Raw genomic sequence first — 27,524 nt, 5'->3', positions numbered from 1 at the left:
TGTAGCTTGTGCTCTTACCAGGATGCCTGCACCAAGCATGTGCCTAATGCTGAAGATCAGTCAGAACTCAGTTCTAAACCTGTTCTTAATGGCCTTTTTTAGTGAAAAGTAGGCGTGTATATAATGCAAAGTTACATGCTAGCATTTTATTCAACTAAGCTTTTGGTTTTCCTGGGCCTATGCACATATTAAGAGATCTTGCACAAAGCAAAATGAAATGTATGGCCTGATCATTTGTTACATCAGATTTGTAGTTTGATTAAATGTAAAGAAAGAATTTATTTTCCTTCTTTTTTACCTACATATTATTCTGAATAAGATTAATCTCCTGATTAAGTTATTTTGGCTGAAAAACACAGCTGTAGTCCTTCATGGTTCAGTGGCTTAGGTTGTGGGTTGCCTTGGTCTTTTGGCTTTGTCTTTTCTTTCTGAAGATAAACTGGTTTTCAGAAACAGTACACTGGTATCATCCCATCATTAGTTTAGTACAATTGGTGTGATGTTAAGTGCCATGCTTTGCTTAGAAAATCTGAGAGGCATGAAGGATGAATCTGCCAATGCCTAATCAAAATAAGCTTTACACTTGCAAGTATTCTTGTGGCTAAAAAAGGGCCATCAACAAAAAGAACATGCAGCACAAGAAGATTAGAAAACAAAAAAATCCCGATATGTTTCACACAAGGTAGAATATTCAGAGCCTTGCAACAGAGGCAAGCAAACAGATAAAGCAAAATAAGTAATTTTCCACAGAAAGTAATCTATATATGAAAGTATTTATACTTCCACAATAGTTAGGCCTTCTTGCAATCAGACAGGATAGAGCAAAGCTAAGATAAAAGTATGGGGGAAATTCCGTATCTGGGAGGGGAGAGGAGTTAAGCATTTGAGGAAAAAATGCGTATGAGGAACTAATAGCTTTTAAAAATACAGTGCAGGACTGTATAGGGTCCCTTAATTGCTTCTCTGCTTATTGATTAAAAACAAAAATCCAAACCTGAATTATTTTATAATAATCTAATCCTAGTATCTGTTTTTCAGTTTCATGGTCACTGTACTGCTAGGAACAGTGAATAGGCAGGATTTTATTTGTTTGCCTTAGCTCTCTAACAGATTTGAAATGAGGGCTATGAAGTACTGGCAATAATTATGAAAAGAAGCATTTAGAGGGTTTTTTGATTTTAACTCAGCGTGAGTCTTGAGTACAATCAAATGAATTTCCCCCTTTCCTCCCTCCCACCCCAGTTGTGTATGTCACTTTATCTCTTTAGCTACTAATGCTATGTGTAGTAGAGACTGTTTTGCTGCTGAGATATAATCACTTAAATAATTGTCACCTCTTGGAGATGGATGTGCTTTTTACAAAATACAGACTTAGTAATTAGTAAAAGTAACATTAAGCAGGAGACTACTCATATGAGTTACACCTTGTATCATTCCACAACTGTGTTTAGTGATAATAGCGAGTGTTGGAAACAAAAGATGGCAAAATAGTGGCACTATATTGACTGGTCTTATAGCCTGGAGATCAACAATGATAGTGACGCAGATTTATCTAGGCAAATCTTCCCTACGTGCTTTATTTCTTGGTTTGCAAATGAATGTAGCACATCTGTATGTCACAGTTTATGCCATTAAATCAAAAACTATTGGTGTGTATTCCAATCATTGGGGGAAAAAAAGATATAGAAATAAATATTCACTGTGTATTGCTCTTATGCTGTTCTTTGTGATTCGTGGTTAACTATATGATGGATGCAGTGGTGATGCTTAGTATGAAAATACTCACTAGCAGAAGTTATCAGTAGCTTAGTTCTATCAGCACTGTTGATTTACTGTCTTTTTCAGAAACAAAATTTGATAACCTAATACGAAAGCAGATACTACACAGTGACAGCAATGGGAATTTAGGACTGGGTAAGCAGAAATCATTCTTTGTTTAGGAGCCATGGGGTTATGAGATTAATGCAAAGTTTCCCATTAAAAGATTTGTATAGGCTCAAATAAATTGTGAATTTTTTAAAATCTCTTTTTTAGTTGAACAGATTTTAACCCTGCATTCCAAGTAATATTTTGTATGCAAGTGTGTCTTGAAGTGGGAATAAACAGATATTTCATTTTCATGAAATGTTAATAATAGGTCTTTTGTATCCTGATGCAATTCAAGAGTAATCATAGATTTAAGTGACAATCAGCATATTGATTGGGCTAAATGACTGTCAGCAAACAAGCTGCATTTCTTAAAGATTTGTGAATTTATTTCAAAGACAAAATACTTAAACTAAGAGTGACAAACTGACAGTTTGAAAACAAAGAAATGTTGAAGTGCACTTCCTTTTCAGTTGAGTGATTTTAGTATCAGTACCAGTTTGTCAGCTTTAAGACATTTTGTCAATGGTTTAGAATGTTAACTGACATTATGAGGAACCTCAAAATATCTGAGGAGTTAAAGGACTTTCCACAATGTCTCTTCTTTATGAATCACTTTGTTGTTGTTGTTGTTATTAACTATGTGAAGAAAGCTATTGACTGGTTATAAAAAGCAGTTCTACTTCTGTGGTACAAATGATCTTGACTACGTTGTGTCTGAACTGTTTGAGTTTACATGAAGAAGCTAAAAAGGTCAATGTGGGGAGACTGGACTAACAGTTCTAAGATCACTGATAAAGGCAGAAGTTCAAGAACATATCTCACGATGGTTGTGGCAACTGAACACACCACAAGCAGTATAATGCTTGCAAATAGCATCGATTATTTAATCAAAGAGGCTATGTGAGATTGATTCATCTTCATTCAGACTTCAAAAATCATGCATGACTTCATCCTTATTGCAGCCTGGACTACATGGTTCTAAGCAGAGATAGTGGATTAGAAATTCAGCTAGTAAGTCAGGATAACCACTCTCATATCAGAGGAATGAAGGAAGGTCATAAAAAGCAATAAATATAGCTGCTAGTTGTGTGGAAGAAATTGCGACTTTTATGCTGCCCTGTTGGTAAATTATCTAGCACAGATTAATTATAATTGGATTATATTTTAAGATAAAATTTATTCCACCACCTTGTCTTCTATGGCTTTTGTGCAGGATGTATACTATGTAAAAAGATAAAATCACACTTACCTCAACTTTGACCAAAGAATTACTTTTGATTCTTTTATTTCCTATCTTTTTAAGTAAATTCACTAGCATATTTAGTTTGGCTCTTTTTTTCCTTGTTGGTTGGTTGTTTGTTTTTCAGGAATGGCTTCCTCTGAAAGTTTCTTGGGGAGAAAACATATCAAAAAGTCAATAGAATTTTGAAGAAAAGGAAATGGAGATGTCTTTTTTTTTTTTTAATATATGTGAATAAAGATACAGCTAAATTATTTGAAGGCTTATTTTAACTTAAGACTTCCTATGGTATTTTGAATTTAGGTATTTCATTATTTATTCCCCCTCCTTTAAATCTATGTGAAAGTTAAAAACGGCTTTCTTCAGTTAAATTTATTAAGAATGATAAGACCCTGGGATAAACCTTTATGAGCTGCTGCAATATTATTTGAGGATTCTGTTAGGCAAGGTCAGAAAAAGAATTATCACTTTGCTTTTCTCTTCAAAAAGTGAGATATCATGATTCACAGTAAAGGATAAGAAACCTAAGCTTTCTGTCTTGACTGTCATCAGAGAAAATCAACAAACAGGAATGTAACATACTCTCTTCCACAATTAAACTTCAGTTCTCTCCTTTGTTTCAGAGTTCCAAAAAAGGGACCATTGTAACATTTTTTCCCTTCCTCCTGCTTCAATATCTGTTTCAAGTAATCATGTTACAGTGTTTTGCAGGTTGTCTTTGTACTCACAGTAAATGATTTATTACTGGTTTTATTGGTAGCCTGTAGCTAAGTCAATGTGCTATAGAATTATACAGCTCCTGGAGCATATTTGTAAGTGAATTATAGAGTGTTGTTGTGCACATTTGAGGCAATGCTTGGAAGACTGTGAAACTCAACAGGGTTCTTATCAGAGAAAGTTTACAAGGGAGAACATGTGCTTCACGTAAAACAGGAAAAATAAGCCAGTTTGTATGAATCACCTGGGCCGTCCTTTAAGGGCACCACGCTGTGGAGGCAAAAGCTGGCTTTTGGAACACAGTGAAGATGAACAGTTAGGATTGTGAAGGCAAGAATGCATTAAGTTCGAGAGACTTGGGTTTGTTAATTATATGGATTGGCAGAGTACCTCTCTTGATGGCAAGAAAGGGAAAGAAGCCCCAGGGTGAGGAAAGAGTAGTGCTGGGATGACCAGCAATCATATCAGTGAGAGATCTAGGACAGGAAAGACAGGTGAGAGCAGCCAGGAATGGAGCACTGATGAACTCAGAATCCTGGTGAAGAGAATGACAGGTCACGCACTGAAAAGCTAATCAATGATATTGATGGAGTCTAAGCTAGAGAGAGGGAGGGCTCAGGGAAAAAAGAGACCCAGAAGAGCAAATTATCTTGCTTCTGGGTTTATGATAAATAATGTAACCCTTTCCTCTAGCAATCCTAGCACTGTGAGCAGGCTTGTTGCAAGCATTCAGCTTCTAGAGTCCTTGCCACATCTGCTGTAGAGTTTCTACTTCAGCATTATGGTTCACTCTTGTGATCTACCCTCTTTACCCATTTTCATATTAGTGGGGTTGGTTTTTCTAATTCACTACCAAAGAAGTTTTTGTTTTCCAGTTTGGGGGTGTTCTCTTTATTGCTGAATTCTGTATTGCTTTATTCCATGCTTCTGCCACTCATGGCAAATCTCAGGATGACTTTTAATGAGTGCTGTTAGTAGTACTGTTAAGTATATGTTAGAATTTAAGTATATGACTGAGGGTTGTGTGGAATGGAGATGCTGTAACTCTCCCACTCTAGGTCCCCTTTGTTCCAGTGAGCTTTACCATATGCAAAGAGAATCTGCAAGCAGGATAAATTAAGAGTCCAGCGCAACTATTTTGTTCTTAACAGCAGAGAGCTAGGATTAGGAATTTACTAGGCTAATCATTCACGTGTGCATCACCCTGATAAGACTGAGTGTTTCCATTCTATTTTCATGTTCCACTGGGCTGGGAAAGCAGGGAAGGGCTCCCTCTGCCACTCCTTGAAATGGGCTGATCCTTGCTAATACTGAATTGCCATCCTCAGATTCTCTTTGCTGCCCCCCTCCCCTTTTATAGCTTTTCATATCAGTATGTTACCTCTGAAATCCTTGAGTTAACTTTTTTCCCTTTTTTTTGTTTTTTGTTTTATTGGGTATCCCTGCCCTTCTTGTCTTGCTCACATCATAATTACAGCTTTCTCAGTACAGCTCAGCCAAGGTCATAAACCTGTATTGTATTTGAGGAGACCTTGGATCAAAGAAACTTGAACCCCCAGGCTGAAGGTAACAATCAGTTCCTCAGCTGGGACTAGAATGCATGAACTGTTAGACCTGAGACAGGAAAGGCCTGGGAAGGTCTAATGCATATAGTTAGGTCTGAGGCAGCACTTGCATGTTGTAAGGGCTGTTTTATCTAGAACCAAGGTGTAAATCAACAGAAATAAATTACTTTTAAGAGGGAATAATAAAAATTGACTTGTATAATGGGGCAAATGTCAAAAAGCAGGCAAATTATGTTACTCTGAGTTCATTACGCTTTCCTGTCAATAGCAGCAGTAATAAGTTTATGTATAATTAAGAGAGTGAAAATAAGTATTTGCATATACTACAGCTGATAAATGGCAATTTTAGGATAAAAGGAAAAAAAAAAAATATTCCTGAAATATAATGATCGTGTGAGTCCTCAACCATTTCACATTAATCTCTGTAAAGATCAGCATATTCTTCTGCATAAATTACAAAGCTGCACAATTAGGTATATTGCAGTTGTAGAAAAGCGATGAAGATTCATATTCTCCTGAAACTTTCGGTGTTTGCTTCCAGAATCAGAAGCAGTTTAGTAGAACAATAGTCTGCTTTAATATTTAGAATGAGAAATACTGTATTTTCCATGATAAATGAAGGGTTTATTGCTTTAATAGCAGTATCTGTAGGAGATCAGTTACTGCAGAAAATATTATAATTATGGCAAAATATAAAGGGACACAATAACAGAAAGCAAAGCATCAAAGCAAAACCAGTTCCTTACATGAAATAATGGCAGCTGAGTCAGATTCTTGATTTGAAAAAGGTTCTTTAGCAAGCATTCTACTTTCCTAGACAAGAAAATCAAATAGCCTCTAGAATGAACACATTCCTAGAGGGCAACGATGAACAAAAGAGTCATAAGGAAAGAACACAATGGGAGAATTCTGTTTCAAGAGTAATATAAAATGTTGTTAAGTTACCGCTTCAAATGCATAACATTATGACTTTGGGTGCTTGATATATCCAGATGGGGCAAAAGCTCCCTTTTCCTTCCTGAAATATGCTTAATTATTGGCATTTCTTAATTTTTTTTTCTTTTAGTTGTTGTTGGGTTACCACCCTGCTCATATTTGTTTTTCACTGTGATCTCATCTTGTGGTTCCTTCTGAAATCAGGGCTAACTGTTGTTTAAATTGCAGCTGGCAAGAAGCTGTATCATGTTTTTAAATTGCTATTAAAAAAAAAATCTTAAAAGTTATTTTACTTCACTTTGAGGCATTCAAACTGCATAATCTTATAAACCTAGCAACTGGTTTAAGGAAACAGTGTTTGGAAAAGGTTTAGTGTGGAATAAGAAATGGCCTTAGCCTTCATAACTTCAGAAACTCCAAAACACTTAGTCATCTGAAGTAAAAGCTGAAACAGCTCGCAGGTAGATTCCATGCACTTATGAAATGTCAAGATTTGTACCTCGTGATTAGTTATTTCCTCTTTCCCTCCTCTTATTATGAAGTCTTCCATTTAGAAGAAAACACTGAGCTTTACAGTAAGGAAAATAATCATTGTATAGAAAAAGATACAGTGCATGGAGGAGAATATCTTGAAAGCTCTGTGCTTCCAATAAAAGGGGGCGGGGATGTTGGATTCTATACATTTCTTCGTATTTTTAATAGGCTGCAAATTCTACGAAGAGATGTAGGCGTGAGAGCTTTCCATAGGTTAAAACAAAATTCAGTAAAAGCGATGCGATCACCACCTTTAATTCAGTGTCGCTGTCGTGGATGACGTCGCTGCCTCATTTGAGGTACCGGCGCGGGCGGGGCTCCGGGCGGGGGCGGTGGCCGGGCGGTGCCGCCAAGCCGCCGGCAGGGGGCGCGCTGGGAGCGGCGCGGCCGCACTCCTCCCCTCCCCCCCGCGCGTACGTGCCGACCCCTGGGAAGGGGGTCCTCGGGGGGAGCGGGGTGTTACGGTCCATCGCCGCCGCTAAAAGCGGCTGGCGTGGTTTCACAGAGGTCTTCACCAGAGAAACTTCCGTTGTACCTTTCCCATTTCCAGGCCCCCACATCCCCCCGGTGGGGACATTTCTGCTTAGGTCAGAATATTGTGATCTGAGAACTGATTGGTTAGGTTTAATAATTGATACAGTTATTGACTTTCTTTAATGAAAGGGAAGAAATATCCATCCCGTAAGCGGACTGGGGAGGTGGAGGGTGAGAGAAAGATAGCTTAATTCTGCGACAGCTTTTCCAACTTTCAGGCTGAAATCCATCATGAAATATATATTACTTCAAAGTTGTTCCATCAGTTTATAATTGTCACCATTTCAATAGAAGTATTAAACAATAGAAATAGTAAAATAATATCTATAATAATTATATGTTATGTAACACTAGTTTTATTACTTAAAAGTACTGATAGAAATTATTGAAATATTTTAACTGGACAGACTTTTATTCCTAAGAATTCCAAGAATCAACTTTGAAAGCCGTGGTCACATAATCCTGGAAATAGGCATGCAGAATAGTTGTTCTCTTCACAAAGGCTTATAGATGCCCATTAGGGTTTGGATTTTTTTGTCTGGGGTGCGGTTTGGGTTTTCTGGGGGTTGTGGTGCTGGTGTTTGGGTGTGGTGGGTTTTTGTTGTTTTTCTCCACTACAAGGATTCACTAGAATTGTGTAACAAACTGCAACATCTCTCTGTACATAGTCACTATTTCTCCTGCTCTGTCTACATGTGGGAGCCACATCTTTAACGCTGTGTTTGTGAAGTGCAGTTGGTGTGAACCCTTAAAGATATGGTTCTTTACAACCAGATTCATCAGCACGTGAGGTTACTGGCAAGTAACCACAAAAACACCAATAGCCCACGTGTGCAAACTGCTCCTTTGTGTTAGTTTTTTGAAGGCTGACAGGGATGCCTTTTCAAGAGGCACAGTAGGTTCGTTCCACTCATTGGATTACAAGTATCTGGGCTACCAGAACTTGAGAATTTTAGCTACCGTACAGAGTTAAAACCTCTGCTCATACATTTACTATATAAAGTTCTTAACATCATATCTATGTGAGGGTCACGTGAACAGAGGTTTAACATAACTTTGTTGTGAGGAGGAATTTAGGTAACTCCAGCTGCAAGTAATTAGTGTGTATTTATACATGAAACTAGGTTCTTGATTGGTCAGAATCATTACAAGCAAAGTCAGCATTTTGCTGGCTTGGGCAAGTTCTAAGTGGAATTTTAATTTGAGGGAAGATGAATCATAATGAGTTCTGAAGGTTTTTGGATTGTTTTCTGTTTTCTTTTGGTTTTATTTTTCCTTCTTATATATCAATTGAATGATACATTTGGCAGAGCAAAATTCCCTGTTTATGCTGGGCTATCAAATATGTGGCTTCAAACTGAAACATTCACCATCTGGTAATGCAACCACTTAGTATAAACAGGGTCAGTACTTAGGAACTTGCTTGAAGATGACAATGTTAATCTAAGTGTTATGGGTTAACATTATTTGCAAACCATTTTTTATTAAATGAGAAAACCTTACATTTTTGCCAGACATTCCCAATATTTACTGATTTTACTGTCTCTAGTCTGAAGACCATTTTCTTAATCTTGATAAAAAACCAATTTGTTTCTGTTGTAAGTGTGTATCTACTGTGGGTGGCCGTGCTTGATTAGGCTGCCTGATTTTTCTGTTTTTCTTAATCCTTACATGAGCAGTCGTGTTGCCTTTGAGAGGTGTTGTTACATCTCATGTCATTAGGACTATATCACTGAGTATTGATATCAGCAGAATATTTCCTATTGTGCACTTATATATAAAAGTCTTATTGTATTCTTTGTTGGCATGCAACATGGCAGATTTGAAGCATCAGTTTAAGTTCAGACAGAATATTAAGTAATTGCCACGGGCTAATAACTACAATAAGATTTGAATAATAAAGCATTCATTCATCTGATTCTTAACTATAAATCTAATTAATGGAGTATTTGTAGTTTGCATTCATTTCAGCAGGACATAATAAATATAATGGTCCATGATTATTTTTATGATGATATACAAAAAATCTAAAATATTTATTTTACCACTGTATGTAAGAGGTTGTATTCTAGAACTGTTCCATTTATAAATTGTACTTAAGAAGTAGTATATTCCAAGATCTCATTACTAACAATAATATAAGGATTGCAGAAAGTGAAATCTACAACCAATAAGCTTTAAATAAGCATTATTAGAAATTGTGAAGTACTTTTAAGTGCTACCTTTTATTCAAGGTATCCTTAATAAGTTTTTGAAGGAAATAATGGAATTACAAGCTTCTCTGTTACAAATGTGTCAGCTATTACCAGAAAGTCCAAAGTTCTGTTTCTTTTTATACAGGAATCATACATAATTTACTAGCTGAAAACTTAGTACTTTATATGCCATTTCAGTGCTGCTATCTCCCAAAATTAAAGGGGATAATAGTATAACTGTGCTTTTATGTATGTACACGTTCTGTGACACTTCTACACTTTGATTATGTGTATACGTTGTACATAGAATGATTTTAATACAGGATAATTCTGGATGTATATCTGTAGCTCTTCATGTGACAGTTTTAAATATACCTTCAATATATGTAAGGCTGAATGTGACCTTACGCACACTGTTAAATCAGTTTAACATTTGAAAAAGCACCCACTGTATTCTGTACAGGACTGTTTATACACTGCATGCACAGTAATAACCCATTCTGCTATTTGAATCCCAGTAAACAAATGACTGAGTCCTACTGTCTAGGTGTATTAATTGGGGACATACAAAATGCTTTTCATGGAAAACAGAGCGATACGCTTCCTATTATCTGGAGCATCCTTAAATAATAATGGAATGATAACAGTTATTAATCTATTTAGCTGATTCATTACCAAAAATGTCAGCTGTTGGTGAAAGCACTGCTGAAAGAAATAGCTGTACAATTGATTCCCTGGGTCATGTCAGACTGATAACTAAAAGGTTAGTTAAACATGGCCCTACCAAGCAAGTGATACTATCTCACACTGTTATTCTCATTGCCACTGATGAACCTGCTAGCTCTTACAATGCACTGCCTGTGTTGTTTCTGTGAGCAAGGTTCTCAATAAGCCTATTTTACTTTATCTGTGAAGCAGAGGGGCTGCCTTCCACGCAGGAGGGCTGTGGCTATTGCAGCGAATACTGCATTCAGAAGCAGTGGCAGGAGAAAACAGCAACGGGTGAAGTTACCAGCACATAAACCATCAGGATAAATACTGTTCTCTCATGTTGATGTTGTATTTGAGCAGGAGTAGGACACTGACTCCTGTTTTGCTATTATAAAGGAGAAATAAAGGGAGCTGCAGAATGAATTAGTAGCTAACACAGTGATTACTCTTAGCTGTTAGCACCAGTTGTAGGAGGGAGAAAAAAAGAAAACCGAGAGGGAGTGAAAAAAAACCCATTTATGTTACCTAGGGAATACAGTGGAATTTAAAACAGATACTGTTGCGGACTAACAGCATGCCTGATTGCACTTGAGTTGAATCCCTGCGAAGCAGCCTCATGTTGCATTGTATCATTTTTAAGGCTGAAGGAAGAACGGCAAAATAGTAATGGAGTTGTGTACAGTATTTCTGCATAAATGGAAAATAATATAGAGATGGTGGTATGTAATTTGTGTTTTATTTTTAAGAAGAATTTAATCCAGGTATGTAGCCTTTTTGTATTTTGTATCTAGTCTACATACATTTTGCTGTTTCCTTTGTTTCCTTTCCTTATTTTCATTCTGAATGTACCTCCCACTGTTCTAGCTAATGAATGCATTGATTTGTAACTGATTTGCTTTCTAATGCTACAATGTTGACAAAACTGTCTGGGCTTGTAGACTTCAGAATCAACACTTCATTAAAAAGTGGGGGATTTATTTTGTAATGTTGGTAAGTTTACAATATAAGCGAACTTACACAATGAGTAAGACTATGATATTTGATTTCACAATGAGTTAGAACCTTTTAATTGGTATGAAAAGATAAATAATTTAGATATATGAACACATGGTGAAAATATAGTGTTTCACTTATGTCTGCCAGTGTTTTTTTTCCAATTTCATGATAGGATTAGTAATAAACTGAGCTTTACAGATGCTTATATATTTCTGGGTCTTGATTAATCCTCAAGATGAACACCCTGCAGCTTTCTTTTGAAGAGGCAGCTTGCTTAGAATACATGCTTGGTTCTGTTCCACAGCTAAACCCATGTGTTAGAATACCCTCTGACATGTACCTTCCCCAATCCTCAACCTAAACAAACCCTGTAGCTATTTAATACCTTTTTGTCCATCCTTCTAGGTTCAAGAAGACAAAAGTAGTGTTTTGCCTTCTGCAATTCCAGAGGCCAAGTAATAGTAGCTGAAACTAATTTCTTACTATGAGATTAATGGTTCATTTTCCTTTAAGAGGAAGAATTACGCAGATATAAAAATCTGAATGTATTCGTTAACCCCCAACTTGCTTCAGTCACCTGGTTCATATTGCATTATTTTGTCTTATTAATAATATTTTCCTTCAGCAGACTACTGATTGTATGTAATAAGTGAAATAGAACATAAAGCTATGTGCCCTTAAAATAAGGACACTAATAGTTGTCTTATAATGGGCATGTCTAGGAAAAGCATGTTAAAAACATAAAAAAACCCAACCCCCAAACATTTTAGTAGTCCTGAAATCTCTTAAAGCATTCTGTTGCATTTCTAATTTGAATGCAATCCAGTTTTGAGTAAGATTTTTTAATAACATGCTGATACAAAAATGATCTTAATACTGACGTTAACCCTTGGCTGACAGGAATTCTTGTGCCTTAAAAGCATTAATTGGTTTAACATTATTTAATTCTTTTCTGATGTGAAAATGAACTCTGTTCACAAAGTTGTAGTGATTTTTCACAGAGGAGGTGATACAATACTTGTTTCCTGAATGAAGCATTGGTGATTATATAAAATAGATGCCTTTATTTAGTGTAATACATAACTATGATTTGACAATTGAAAAGGTAAGGTTACTTGACACATTTGAGTGCTCTAAAAATCAGTGCCAATTCTTACCTTATAAATCAACATACTGAGAAAAGTGTTGAGAGAATGTTGTTGAGTCTAAAAACATTAAGAGTTAAAAGTAGTATTTAAGGTTAAAACATCTTTTGTTCATCATAAATTACTTCTGTAAAGGACATTATGATAGAAATTAGGGTTAACTGTCATGTCAAAGACCTTTCTATAGAAAGAAGGCATAATGCAAGATAAATGAGGGTTTTTATTCAGTGGAATTTACACAACCTGAGGAGAGTTGTATAAAGGCTTTCTGTCACTATACCATTTGCTTGATCCCGCAGTGATGTCAGCACAACATTACCATAATGACTTATATGGCTGTGGAAATGCTTAGGGAATCACAGATGAAGTACTGGGATTCCAGAGCATTATCAAGGAGCAGACTGATAGCTCAGAATATCTCCCAATTCATTAAAGTATCAAGGGCGACTGAAAATTCCAAATTTTCTTTTAACTGTAGTGTTGTGAAAATCTAGGAAGAGTGAAGTAGTATATTAGTCTGTCTTGTGAGACTGTTACAGTAAAACAGAAGATCTGAAGCATAAAAATTCTTTGGCACCTAAGAAGGTTCTTGTACAGGTTTCGTTTTTCTCATCTTATCTGTGTCATTCAATTAGGTTGACAGCTCTAAAGCAGAGTTTCTTACTTTCAGATGGAAATCTAAGTATCACTCCACAGCTATCAGTATACTGAAGCAAAGAAAGAGATTTTTTTCATATAAAATTTTTGCGCAAATTTTAGATTATGTTTAATATCTACCATTCTTATTAATTAATGTCATTTCAGGTGTTTAGCAAGCGTGTCTCCTATCTATGTGTGCTTACTTATCCTAGTATACGTTGCTGTCAACAGTATTTGTGGTGTTTTGTGCTTGTGGCATATTTCAAACGTAAATGTCACAGATGACTGCTGTCATTTATTGAATGAAAGACCTCTTTCTCAAAAACTGTCCCTTTCATACTTTTGTTTTCTAAAAATTTAATGGAATTACTAGTTAGCTACATTTTAGAAAATATTTAAAACCCTTTTTGTGGGGGAAGGATGGAATCCAGAGGTCTTACAAGTGGCATTTTGCTCATTTAAAGTTGTTTCTTTCATCTAAACATGTAACAGAGAATTTCTGTAAGTAGTTTAAAAAGAAAAAAATACCCCCTCCCCAAAAATAAACAAAAACAATCACAGCGCTCTCAGATAATCTGTGTTATATAAAGTGATGTAGTGTACACATGGTCACAGACTCTATGGTGGTCTCTGTCCAGAAGAGAGCTAATTCAGGGCAGAGAACTGCCAATCCCAAGGCTCAGACCAGTACAATTAGAGGATTAACATTCTATACCTGGAAGAAAATGGAGGGTTTTCTAAAATATTTTCTGACCAAATGATTATAGAGATTGTTTAAAGTTGCTAAAAAGTTTAAAATGGCAGTATTAATGAGACTTTGAAAGTACACTCAGTATACTGTAAATAAACCCTCTGCATATGTTTTGTGCTTCAATGTAAATTAAATCACTTGGGCTCTCAGTCTAAAATGGTCTAAAGAAAACTCCTAATTAAAAACACAGACAAGATTAAGGACAGAGCTGAGATTTGGTCAAATATATGTCAATGCTTCCTTTTTTTTAAAGGCATTAAATAGGTTCTTGTTATTCTGCATACACTAAATCTTTTGTATATTTGTGGTAATCTGACATAATAACATGCGTGTAGTAGTCTAACTCAGAAGTTAATATGCTTGGTGCTGACTTAGTAATACAATTATCGCCATATTGTCAGCAAATAACTATTCCCTCTCCAGGTTTTCCATTCCTTTTGTAGCCTGCATTTAAATAGGAATGGCCTATTAAGTGGAATTGTCTCTAAATCTTAGCAGCTCTTAATGTGAGAGTATTGAATAAAAATAAGTTTCTGTAGGACAGCGTATGTCATAAATACAGCTGTAAAAGGACTCTCAGGTTCACTATTGCCACATTCGTTATACACTACAGTCTCTTTTTCTTTTTTTTTTTTTCTTCTCATTTAAAAAAGTTTAGGAAACAACTAGAAACATTAAAGAAAAAAAGGTTAGTACATTTTGCCAAATAATATTGAAGCTGTGTTCCAAATAATCTGCAGTCTCTTAACCCTGCGTGCATTAATATATTCAACTACATTGTAGTAAGCTACCTGCTGCTCTCCAAATGGAGCACATTTTAAGTTTCAGAATCTGTTCAATAGCTCATTACATTGAAGTATTAATCTACTGTATTTGGCAAATCTCTTCCTTTTGTTTTTAGTACTAGTCAAGGCTAAAGACCTTTAAGGACAATTGCTTCAAATATAATTTTCATATTTGTAATACCATACTACAGAATTGTTTCTAAAGAAATAAAGAGTCATCTAAATGTCTTCAACAATTTTATTAGTAGTTCATAAATAATAGACTGGCAACTTTAGCCTCACAGATGCTGTAACAAGATTTCTCAGAGAAATGCAAATATTATGAATACACACAAAGGTGTGGAGAACAGTTTAACTAAAAAAGTAAGAAAATTATTGCAAAATAAGAGTTTGGGTTTTTCTACTCAGGTCTGTCTTCAACAATAATTGAGGAAAAAGGATCTTTGACTCTGCAAAAAACTCCTCTCTTTTCCCATAATTGTCATAGCTGTAGGGGAGCAGTGAAGATGACTTTTCTCTCTAGAATAATTACTTATCCTAGCTAGCTGGGAATTAACATTTTCCTCTAAGCTGTCCTGAAAGGAATATGCTTCTGTATATTATAAAGTAGTTTAGTTGCAAATAACTGTTAAACCACTGAGTTAATTCACTAATGTACGAAGTTCTATATATGGTTTCTGTTTCAGATGCAGTTGTAAATTACAATGAGCCAAAGTCAGTTTTAAGCGTGTGATGCTTGCATCTGTTGTTATCCTTAAACTTGATTAGGTTGTATGCTGAAAGAACAGATAAGTCAAGTACCACCTATGATTGACTAGTCTTGCAGTATGATGACTAAATATTTAGATTGGATTCCACAGTGTACTTGATGAGTACATGTGCAAGCTCTTCTGGACAGCAGCAGGCCTAGTGGGTTAAAAAATAAGCAGATTGCAGTCTCTTTAGTCTGGGGTTTGAAACAGCAGTTTTGTGGTTAGTTGTGTTGGTAACATTCCCCATAAATAGAAAGGCAACATGTTTAATGGTGGTTAGATCTATTAATAGCAGGGTCCATAAAGAAATGTCACCAGATAAATAAGCAGACATAGTGAACTTTCCAAATTATATTTACAGACAATAGGAATAACTTTATAGCCAAAAGGAGAGAGTGCTGACAGCACTCAATGCTCTTATGTGAATGTTGGAGGGTATGGTAGGGTAGGGCAAAACTCTGCTGGTGAAAACCTGAGGAATTCCTGGATCAAGGAATAATTATACAAAAGAGAAAGCAGAACTACCTTCATGCTGTTGTCCTTGTCTTTGCCAGGTCTGCAGCAGGTCATCTGTGTAGCATGTGCAGTATTAGGATGAGTATCACTTTACCTCGAAAGACGCAATAATAACACAGATCAAAAATGTCAGTATTTAAGAATATATGGAGAATTTAAGAAGAATATAAAGGAACAGATAATTATTTCAAATTAAGTTCTTCTGAATCAGGTCATTTGAGATGATTGTCAGTATAATGCTACTGTTACAGTAAACTAATGAAGCAATCTGGAGTATACACTGTTATGCTTGTCTAAAGAAAGGTAGTGTATGTTTCGCGCAACAGATGTACACTGCTGATAGGTACAATTATGTCAGGCTAACATCCCCAGGTGACCATAAGACTAGTCAAAGACCATACTTGAGAAATCTGTAGATCTGAATTCTAGTTATTCTGTTATGTTCCTGATAGTAAAAGAACCTCTCTTAGCCTCAGTTTCTGCAGCTGCAAAGTGGATTTACTGTTTTTGTTTGTCATGTGTGATTAATTTCTGTGAAGCATTTTGCAAATCACAAATAGGTGTTGCTGCCTATAGGCAGTAGTGACTACTGTGGCAATACTGCAGAGTGGTATTGCTTAAGAAAAGGACTTTTTGGTTTTGCTTTGTTTTCCCCTACTGTCTTGGTGTTGTGAATGTGAACTGCGTATGCCTTTTTACAGAGGGAGACTGCACTTTAGTCTCATCATCTTCCCTGTCCCCTTCCAATACACACAGGCCCCTTGTAGTTAACGGACACTGTAAAGGTTAAGCAGGGCTATGGTTCTGCCAGCCTGTTTCTTGCTTTTTTGGTGGGGTAGTCTGCATCCACAAAGTTACCTCTGAATGGAGAGGGATGCTGCTCTTACAGCTTCATTTACTGGGATCTGAACAGAAAGTCAGCAGTGATCTAGCCATTCTTTTTAAATATTGAATTGTAATTTTTTAGAAGATTCAAATTTCTTTCTTTGTAAAAATAGCGGGCTGGATTTGATAAAACAATAATTAAAAAAAAAAAGGAATCTGTGAGGATCAGTGTTCAGACATGTAACTAAAATACTCTTCTTGCGTTATTTTAAAAGCTATCATTCTTAACCCAGCCTGTTCCATCCCCCTCCTACCTGACTCGTTAATTTTAGACTTAGGAATAAGATCGTTTATATCTGATGGTTCCAGCTGACAAATACTATTTTGACAATGCTTTGTTATCAACAGTATCCTTGAAATAAATCCAAATTACCTGTTCACCATCAAGTTGATTGACAAAAGTCTGTATTCAGACTTGCTATGGGTAAAACATTGAAGGGAATGTCATTGTGTCCTTTCTTTACAGAAGGAATCCGTTAACAATTTATTTTATTTCTAATCTCACAATCCATAACACTTTCCAGTTTCCTGCTCTATAACCATCTAGCATAAAGTTTGTACTTTACTGCTGTAACATTTCAACTTAATTCCTTCTGTTTAGAATGGGTTAACCCATCTGTGTTCAATTTTATATATAAATTGATTTAAGTCAATAAACAAGCAAAGTAAAAATTAAAAAATTGTGTCACGATAGTTTACTGGGAGACCTGGATAAATCCAGAATATCACTGAACAACAACTTGCAGCTCATTCAAATAACTTAGTCCTATGTGCTTCTCAAAAGACTGTTCCTTATTTCCTAGAGTTTTAACCTACACTGATTTAAAATGGTAAGAACAACCTAATGCAAATCTTTACAAAAAGAGATGATGAGACCTATAATGACTCGAATTTGATTCCATGTTTAAATATACAATTTTAGAAAATGAGTATTTGACAGAGCAATAGTAGGCTGCGAACTGATGAACGGATCATATGACTAGTACAGCAGAGATGGAATGGAACTCGCATGAAAGAACATAAATCTGCTCCATTTAGCAGATGTGTGTGTGTTTGTAACAGTACAACTTTTAATTTACCATGGTATTGCCAAAAACTGGGTTTAAATAAATTGAGTACTGAATTTGCAGCTATTTATAACACTAAAAAAAAGCATAGGCTAGGCATTGGATAAAACATACATATGTCTGACTATGAAATCAGGATTCTTCTACAGAGGAGAATTAAGCCTTATTTAAAATGAATGGAAATGTTCCAGGTTTCTGTGATAACTTCATTATTTCTTGACGTTTTATAGGCTGGGCCAGTAAACAAGCCTTCTAGATCGTTTATACATTGTTGGTTTAAAGTCTTTTCAATTAGAAGAATGCCCAAGTCATCTAAGTGAAATTTGTATAAGGCAGCACTTAAGCTATGGTTGTGTGGGCAGAGCAGGCAGGCAGTCACACTTCAAATCTTGTTCAACAAATGGTTACAAACATTCAGTGTAAGAGCTGAATGGTTAACAAGTGTTTCTACATGTCGAAACATGCCTTTGATATTGAAAAATGTCCCAGGATGGTTCCTTCCTCTAGTAATAATAGGTGAAAACAAGGCAGCCTTGGCTCTAGTGAGAGCTTTGTAATATTCTGAGAGATGCCATTTGTATGCCTTGAAATTTGCATGCAGTCTTTCTGAGCATTCTTTTGCTTCCAAACATTGCTTGCTTTTAATCCACTCCTAATACTCTGACTTCAGGCATAAGCCTGGACGAAAAAGAAGTCACAGGAGCTATGCTGATGCATATATGTTAAAAATGTGATACATATTCCACAAAATTTCACCTTTTATAAAATAAGAGGCATCAACTTTGGGAAGGATGAAGAATGTTGTCTATTCTTGTTCTGCTCGCTCTTGTGCTGTAACCTAATTTTGTTAAAACTGGAAAAGAAATAAGTCTGTTTACATCCTCTGTCCCAGGACTGCAGAAGCCAACCAGGCATTTACCAGCTTTGTTGGGCTCTGTTCAACATGGTGTATTTTGCTGCTGCAGTATGAATCAGTAGTTAGTGTTTATTCTTCAACATAACATGAGTATAATAGTAAGGGCTGTGAAGACAAACTCTGTAATGAAAAGACCAGATCTTCAGGTGTATTAGGGGACTATAACGTTTCATACAGTGCCATGCTGTTTGCAGACAAGGAGTACCATTCATATCCTTTACTCCTCTTAAGACACCACAGGGTAAGTTTTAACCCTTCATACACCCTGTATCTAAATAAACTTCTTATTCTGCCAAAGAATTTTTGGCTGGTTTAGAAATGGAAATGGCCATTTTAAGAACTACTTCTTTGTTGGATTTTTCGGAGCTATTCATCTTGTTTTTATTCCACAGCTGATATAAAAAAGTACATTTATATGTTTAAAATGCATTGACTATGTTTCTATGGAATACAGGCTTTTATTTTCTGGAACAGAAGCTTCCAGGTAGCTCATGAAATCTTTTCTTACTCTTCCATATTTTAGATCAAATTGCTCTCCTGTTTTAATGGCATCTGCTTTTGTCCTGAGACTTGTAAATCATATTTGTTTCTCCCTCTTCCTCTTGTTTTGTGTAGGGGTTTTGGGTTTTTTTTCTGGTGACCAGCACAATGTAAAATGGTAACCTGGGTGAGAATGTTCCATTGGTTGTCATTATGATTTTCTGTTATTTTCTATAGTTTTCTTTTTCTTCCTAAAGAAGAGAAAGCCCAGAGGTATGTCTGCTATAAGTCCTGGCTTACCATAACATGTGTTAAAGTCTGGTATAAAAAGAAAGCATCTATTTCTCAAACCATAGTCACATGCATAATTCAATCTCAACATAGAACAGCGCTTCATGGACACAATACTGATTCATTGCACAGAATCATACCTTGCTCCAAAGATGAACTAAGAGAGACCTTTCTACTTCTATTTCACTAGTTACTAACTTGTTCCCCTGTTAGTTTTTTAACCGCTGTATATCATATGGATCTAAATTGAAATGTCATTACTCTGAATGAAAGCAGATAGCATTAATACCAAATATCTCAGTTAAAGTCAGAGAATTAAACTGGGCAAAGAAGCCTGTAAATAAGTATAGCTTATTAACTTATGTTAAAAATATTTGCCTAGAACTGCTTTCAGCTTCAATTCTTCATGAACAATTCTATTCAGACAATTGGGGAAAGTATAAATAAGTACTTAACTGCTCTGTGTTTCCATTGTAATCCAGTTAAAACATCATCAGAATTATTGAATTATAAGTTTTTGGCAGCTGTTGTAATGTTATTCCCTCCCTTTTAGACACTTCAAGAAGCCACGAGCCACAGAGTGAGACTTTGCAAGACTTACAAAACCCCTTCAGGATTTGGTTTTGAACAAGATGTGTGATTTTTTTTTTTTCCCCTTCTGTCAAATGATAGCAGAACATGAGTAGTTCATATGTCTATAGTCTCTGTTGCTTAAATGTTTGCTGATGATCCTGTTGGAAATATAAATATTTGTTTGAATCAAAAATTGTGTTTTGTGGAAACAGCTTAATATAAATTACACTCCATGGTCTCTGCGTTCCTAAAGAGCCTGATCTCATCTTACATATATAAGATTTGCAAAGGAATGTTTACAAAGAAATCGGGAAATAGTACAAAAAGGAGAGAGAGTTGTCAGAGCAAAAAGGAACAAGACTTAACTCAGATTGGACAAACAAAGAATCCAAAGTTTTCGAATACTTTGAAAAGCACTGTTAAAAAGATTGCCAAGTGTCCATCTGCTCGCAACTTATCAGCTGAAGAAGAGGAAAGTAACAGAGAATTTTCACTTTCTCCAACATTCAGTTACAGAGTTGCTATTGCCAATGGACTGCAAAAGCATATTTTTGTAACAAACAATAATAATGAAGATATAATTCAAGATCTGTCTTCAAATGATAGTTCATATTCTGAGTCCTTAAGTGAAGTAAAAGGTAATAGCAAGAAAAACAAATACTTATCACACACAATGCCTGTGAGACGCAACAGAAAAAGCTTAAGCAGCCTTGCACCCTCTGATGGAAGTTCTGATGGAGAACGCACTTTACACACACTGAAGCTGGGAGCTTTGCGAAAACTAAGGAAATGGAAGAAGAGCCAAGAATGTGTTTCATCAGACTCAGAACTAAGTACATGGAAGAAAACATGGGGCTTAAGAAGTAAATCTCTAGACAGAACTGGCCGTCACCATAAATCAAGTACTCTTGAACCTGGCTTTAGTTCAACAGGTTGTATTAGTCAAACCCATGATGTTATGGAAATGATCTTTAAAGAGCTTCAGGGAATAAGTCAAATTGAAACAGAACTCTCTGAATTAAGAGGGCATGTTAATGCTCTTAAACAATCAATTGATGAAATTTCTAGTAGTGTAGAAATTGTACAAAATGAAATTGAGCAATTGCGAACTGGATTTGTACAGTCCAGAAGAGAAACTCGGGACATACATGACTACATTAAGCAGATAGGCCGTCCAGGAAACAAAGCAAGTCTTAGGTTTCTAAATGTGCCTGAAGAGAGGCTTGAAAAGACTGAAAGCATAGTTTACAAAATATTAATAGATGGAATGGGGTTTTCAGAGGCACAAAGTGCAATTAAAATTGAGTTTGCCCAAAGGCTGGGGCAGCAAAGAGACTGTCCAAATGCAAAGCCAAGACCCATTCTTGTTTGCTTTGAGTCATCACAACAGAGAGATTTGATTTTAAAGAAGTCTTATAAACTTAAGGGAACTGGCATTGGAATTTCTACAGATATATTTTCCAATGACATAAAAGACAGAGGACTACCTTCCTCTCAGACATATGAGAGTATGAATATGAAGCTTTTAACTGTGGAGACAAAATCTAAAATGCATGACTGGGAGTCACCTGACAGTGGTAAAGACTTGGAATCAGATATAAATAAGAACAGTTATGCAAAGATGTCTAAATCAGCACTTCAAATAAAAACATGCACTACAAAAGGGAGTGTTGAATCCCCAAATACTAAAGACCTTAATACATCTGCTGACAATAGCACCTTTTCAAACAGAAGAAATTATGACAATCAGTCACCAGAATTTGATAATATGAAAAAACAATCGAAGACCTATTATTCAGACGTGACTTCTCTATGGCATTTACAGAATGACTTTGCAACACCAAAACTTAGCCATTCAGAGTCAGATTTCTCAAAATTGTGTCCATCTTACTCTGACGATTTTTCAGAAAATCAGTATTTTAGCAGAACAAACGGCAGTTCACTATTGTCTTCCTCTGATCGAGAACTTTGGCAGCGAAGGCAAGATGATTATACAAACTGGTATGGCGGTTCCCAGGAACAAACTTTTGTCCAAGATATGCCACAGTATCCAGAGCAAAATGAAGTAGAGAACACAGAAACTGTTGACAGTGGAGTAAGCAATGGAATAATACGTGCATCTGGAGACAGAAGCCACTACAGTGATTCCCAGCTTTCTTTACATGATGATCTTTCCCCATGGAAAGACTGGAATCAGTTGGAACAAGGCGCGGATTTGGGCCTAGACTCATCTGCACAGGAAGTTTTCATGTATGATATGAGCAGCCCGTCAGATCAACAGACAGATTTTAGAAAGTGCCTAAGTTCTGACCTCCAGTATGATGCCGAAAGCTATGATTTTACCCTTGATGGTACTTCTCCATCGTGTCCAGGCCTTGATAGTGAAACGCAAAGTCAGTGGACTGGGCAATATGATGATTATCAGGAAACGAATTCTGTTTACCCATATCAGAATCAAAACAGATCGCCTATGATGTACCGAAGTCAGAGTGAACTACCAAGTGATGACTCGGAAGAAACAGCCCCTAAATCATGGCATAGCCGATTAAGCATAGACCTTTCTGATAAGACTTTCAGCTTTCCTAAATTTGAATCTACACTTCAACGTGCCAAGTCAGCTTTAGAAGTAGTCTGGAATAAAAGTACACAGAGTTTAAGCGGGTATGAAGACAGTGGATCATCTTTCATGGGAAGGTTTAGAACTTTATCTCAGTCTACTGCAAATGAATCAAGTACAACACTTGATTCTGATGTTTATGCTGAGCCTTATTGCTACAAAGTAGAGTATGAAGACGACTTAATTGAACCACCTGGTGAGAATGAAACAGACTATGTAGAAGTAATGGAGCAAGTCCTTGCTAAACTAGAAAATAGAACTAATAGTAGTGAAACTAGTGAGCAGGTCCAAGAATATGAACTGGGGCATCCTCCATATGAAACTCCATATGCAATACTACCAGAGGAGCAATATGACACACAGTTTGACAGTGTGGTCAGTGAAGAGTTATTGGAAGTCAAAAGTGGCATGGCTGCTGTCGTAAATGTAAAGGAAGATGAAAATCAGAATGTCCCAGAGATTCTTGCTGAAACTCCAAAGAAAAAAAGAATACGACCATCATTTAAAGAAGCTGCTTTAAAAGCATACAAGAAACGAATGAATGATTTGGAAGAGAAGATCCTTGCTGGAGGTAATAGTATTTTAACTCTGTCTTTTAAGTGAAACATTGTTCTTAGAGTTAGACATTAATTTCTGTACGGTACCTGATCCTCTTTCCATGGAATTTGGTGACAAAAATTCTGCTTATGCCTGGTTCTGTACATAGGGTGAAATTGTCCCACGGAAGTCAAAAGGCTAAAATTTTACAAATTTGTTTTGAAGGAATTTTCTGAATATATCTGTCAAACATGTTTATAAGCAATTGTATTGCTTTGAATTTCAGTAACTTGAAAATTAAATTTCACAAGCTTTAAATCCTATAAAAAGAACTAAACAGTACACTCTTCTTAGTTTTTGTAAAGCTTTATAAATGTATTCACAGGAGTAATCCTGAGTGTTCTGATATTACAGTGCTTCCTTTAACAGTTTTGAAGGCACGTTTGGTTCTATATTCATCCTGATGAGCAGTGTTCTGCATCCTGTATGCATCCTATAACTTGTTACGTACTTGTGAGAGTGCAAGTCTAAACTGATTTTATTTCTGTCCTTAGTTGTACTCCCAGTAAGCCCTCAAACAAGCAGTCAGTCCCAAAAAAAGGGAAGAGGAGGGTGTGGATGAAAGAGAAGTGTAAATGGTAGCATCCATGTATGAAAATGTGGTAGAAAGGAACTTAACTCACAGAGGGTGTTGACACAGATTTTAATAAATGATCGTTATCTTCTGTGTTAACAGACTTCAAAGTGGAAAATCATATACGTAACTTTAGTAATACACAAATACAGTGATTTTCAGTATTAACAGACACTGTAATTCTAGCATTATAATATTGCTTGTGCATTTAATTAGGAGCACATAATTACCATAGCTAGCCAGATGGTAACTGTCACCTTGACAGAATCTTTGCTTTCTTTATCTGCCTTCAAAAAATAATAATCTGATACATTCATTTTGAAGATGCAGACTTGTGCCTTTAGCCAAAGATTGTATTTAGTAGTAATGAGTATGCAAAGCTTGAGCTACTGTAAAGTTTCTTTTGTACATGGACAACTACTCTTAAAATAAATGTATAGTCAAGTTGAAAGTATGTTACACAAGCAATTAAATATTGCCAATATGAAAGTTTAAAATAAACTCTATTTTTACATTCAAATAATGACTCTAGATTGTAGAGCTACACTTTGCAGATATTTTTCTACAGTACTGTGTTAGACACTAGAGGGTGTATGAAGAAACAGCTAGCAACAGGTAGTTGTCATGACTTTTTAATGATTTTATGAGGTCTGGGGAGGGGGGACCACAGTTATTTTACCTAGTAAGTGTTGCACGATAGGAATATAAAGGTCTGAGGACCTAATTAAAGAAAGCATACAGGGAAGATCCAAAACAGTGAAACCCAAATTGGTTCCACTATTTAAAGTCTGTACATTTGTGTATGTTATTAGATAACATAGGCTGTTAGAAAATGAGAACTAACTTTGGTGTTACATCTCATGCAATCAGTTCCATAAATTAAATGTATTTGTTCTTCCTTTAACCCTTAAAGAGGTTGAAAGACCTCTTTCAATCTTTTAGTCTATAGACATTTTTTTCTTCTGAAGTACTGAAGCATTTCTTATACTATATTTACAGAGAAGCCAACTTACTCAAAGGCCAGTTTATGAAAATGTGTATTGGGTGTAATCTATGGGGCATAAAGTGTCTGCACGGTTATAAGATGTCATAGTAGGACCTCTATTTTTATTTCCTCTGAAGAAGGGCAAGATGTTAAAGGGAATTTAGAGATGAACTGCTACAACACTACCTCTCAGACTGTTCTCAAAACAGTATGTAGTGACTACAGAGTAGCAGTTCTGTTTTCTCTTTACACTTTGTTTTCCACACAGGCAGGGAGGACACGTCAGGGATTCTGCCTCAGCAGTCACTAACTGGTTTGTTACAAATGTACCTTCAGGCCCTGTAGCATACCTGGCAATACCTATTAACCAGTCTTTCATGTTTTATACCTAATGGATGAATATCATATTTTACCTTTTAATATCTGCAGAACACCTAACAATCCTTCAGAATTTAAAACTTTCAGAATATATTTCCTAGTTGGAGTGCTCTACTAAAAGAATACACTACCTGAAAAACTACTACTTCTGAGGGACATGAAGTAGTATTGCAGTCAAATCTTTCTTGATTCTACTTTCAGTGAGCAGGATGACTGATATTATAGACAGTCTATTCACAGATAGTGGAATCCACAGACAGCATCTCCATCCTTGGAGATATTCAAAACCCATCTGCACATGGTCCTGGGCAATCTGCTCTAGGTGACCCTGCTTGAGAAGGGCTGTTATATGAGAAGGCCTAGAGAGGTCCCTTCCAGCCTTAACTGTTCTGTGATAAGGAAATACATTTCTTTAGTACTTTGTATGCAACATTTAAAGAAATATGTATTAATGTCAGTTTGTCCTCTAAGACAAAACATTATTAACTTCTGTTTATTGCTTGAATTGCACAGCAATTTTTATTTAGTATACGAAACAAAATTTTGTAAATCAGTTCTTAAAGGAGTTATACAAAGCATAAAAAATGTACAGTTAGTAGCCTCTCTGTTTTCTCAGCCTCCCCCTCTTCTTTACATGTGGATTCATGCATGTCCAGAGAATACATAATTTATCACTTAAGCAAATAGTAGTTTGGGATATTATTTCTTCCCTTTAACATTTGCAGGAGCAGTAATAGCTTTAAAGAAAAGTGACTAATAGCTGATCTAAGGTTTACATTACTGTTATGAATACTTTTTTACACTCTTACCCTATAACTGATCACAGTCAACTTCTGACTTCTTATTTGCAGATGGAAATGTAGTAGCTGTAGATCAAGTTCCTTGAATTAATCTTTGTTATATAACCAAAGCATGATCTGTTGTTTAATGAATTATTCATCTCTCTAGGTAGGCAGGAGCAGGTAGACTGCAATCTGACCAACCAGAGATATAGGTAGATAATACAGTAATGTTATTTCTCTAATTTATTACAAGAGAAAGGTTTAGAATGCTATTATTTTCATTCTAGTAACACATGAAGTAAGGACATTGAAGCCTTGGTACATAAATAATCTATTAGTGCACAAGAGCCCCATCAGGTAGTCCTAGTCTCTGTCTCTAGCTAAGGAGAAAAAATACACTAGGGCTGATTGCTTATGTATTATTTATTACAACATGTTTTTGGAGACATACTGGCGTGAAAGTAATAGCGTATATGGATGAGAGGAGACATGAGCAGTACATGAGTAATCCTCGGATTTAAAGTTCTGTAAGGACATAGAGGCAATGTGATGATGCATGTATATTAATAGAAGGATTGATGGCTTTTTAGAAAAATATTGGAGAAAAGTTAACAAGTGGATTCTTTTTTTTCTATGCTGTAATTGAGTATAACACTTAACCTTTTATCTCTTGTTCCAGTCCTCACTTGTTATTTTCTAGCTTTCTTTTTCCTTAGTGGCTTCTTTCACTCCATCCCTACCTTTTATCTTTTACAAGTGCCTTAGAATAAGCATCATTCTGTCTCTGAATGAAACTCTCACTCTGGATCATTTTCCAGTGTTGCATGCACTCTTCTGACTTGCTTTTAATGATATCGTAGACTATTTCTATGAATGGTAGTTTATGAGCAATAGCTTCTTGATCTAGTTGATTAAGATCTTACTGATAATTTGGTGACTGGTCAGATTTTAAAAAGCCTTTGGTCTCAATTTTGTCACAGAAAATTGTAGAAAATAGTCTGTAGAAGGTTTATGCTGTCAAGATGGGTGAACTCATCTTACTCTATACGTTCATACAATGGCAAGTCAGATTACAGGGGCTGGGGATGGGAGTTGCCTCTAACATGTGGATGAAAGTGGGTTTTCTATTGGTTTATAGGAAGGATTTGCATTACATTTAATGGTGTCTGACTGAAGAACAGGACTTAGAGATCAGTATCCATACAGCCTTATTTTGTAATGCCTGAAGGAGGAAATGTGATGCTAACGTTTGAAAGCGAAGGAATCAGTAATGTATTACTGCACTTCCCTTGGAGTGTGGTCATTTGGTTCTCCATTGAGAAAAGCTGTCATCAAAATAAGTATATTACTAATGCATATTTCAAACTCAATCTATTCAAACTTCACTCTTTTGAAACAAGTATATATTTGCTTATTTTGACAGCTTTTCTAGCCTTTTTGTAATAACTATTTGCTGGAACTGCCTGCATCAGCTGTAATTTCCTTAATATAGGC

General features: G+C 36.0%; 1 protein-coding gene across 3 annotated transcripts in view; it reads left to right on the top strand.

The window, feature by feature from the left end:
* The window catches only part of UNC13C (unc-13 homolog C), a 244,132-nt gene that overhangs the window by 46,980 nt on the left and 169,628 nt on the right, over positions 1 to 27,524 (top strand). The window contains exon 1 of one of the 3 annotated variants that reach the window (XM_075100330.1): positions 19,963 to 23,285. The exons of the other annotated variants lie outside the window; for them this stretch is intronic. Within the exon in view, the coding sequence (XP_074956431.1) occupies positions 20,330 to 23,285 (2,956 nt within the window). The 5' untranslated portion in view covers positions 19,963 to 20,329. Of the gene's footprint in view, positions 1 to 19,962; positions 23,286 to 27,524 lie in introns of those variants that run through there. 3 annotated transcript variants of the gene reach the window in all.

The sequence above is a fragment of the Phalacrocorax aristotelis genome, chromosome 7 (genome assembly GCF_949628215.1).
Source record: "Phalacrocorax aristotelis chromosome 7, bGulAri2.1, whole genome shotgun sequence".
In the NCBI taxonomy this organism is placed as follows: Eukaryota; Metazoa; Chordata; class Aves; order Suliformes; family Phalacrocoracidae; genus Phalacrocorax; species Phalacrocorax aristotelis.
Note: the sequence above shows the minus strand (reverse complement) of the source record. Positions and strands in the feature narration are given on the sequence as shown.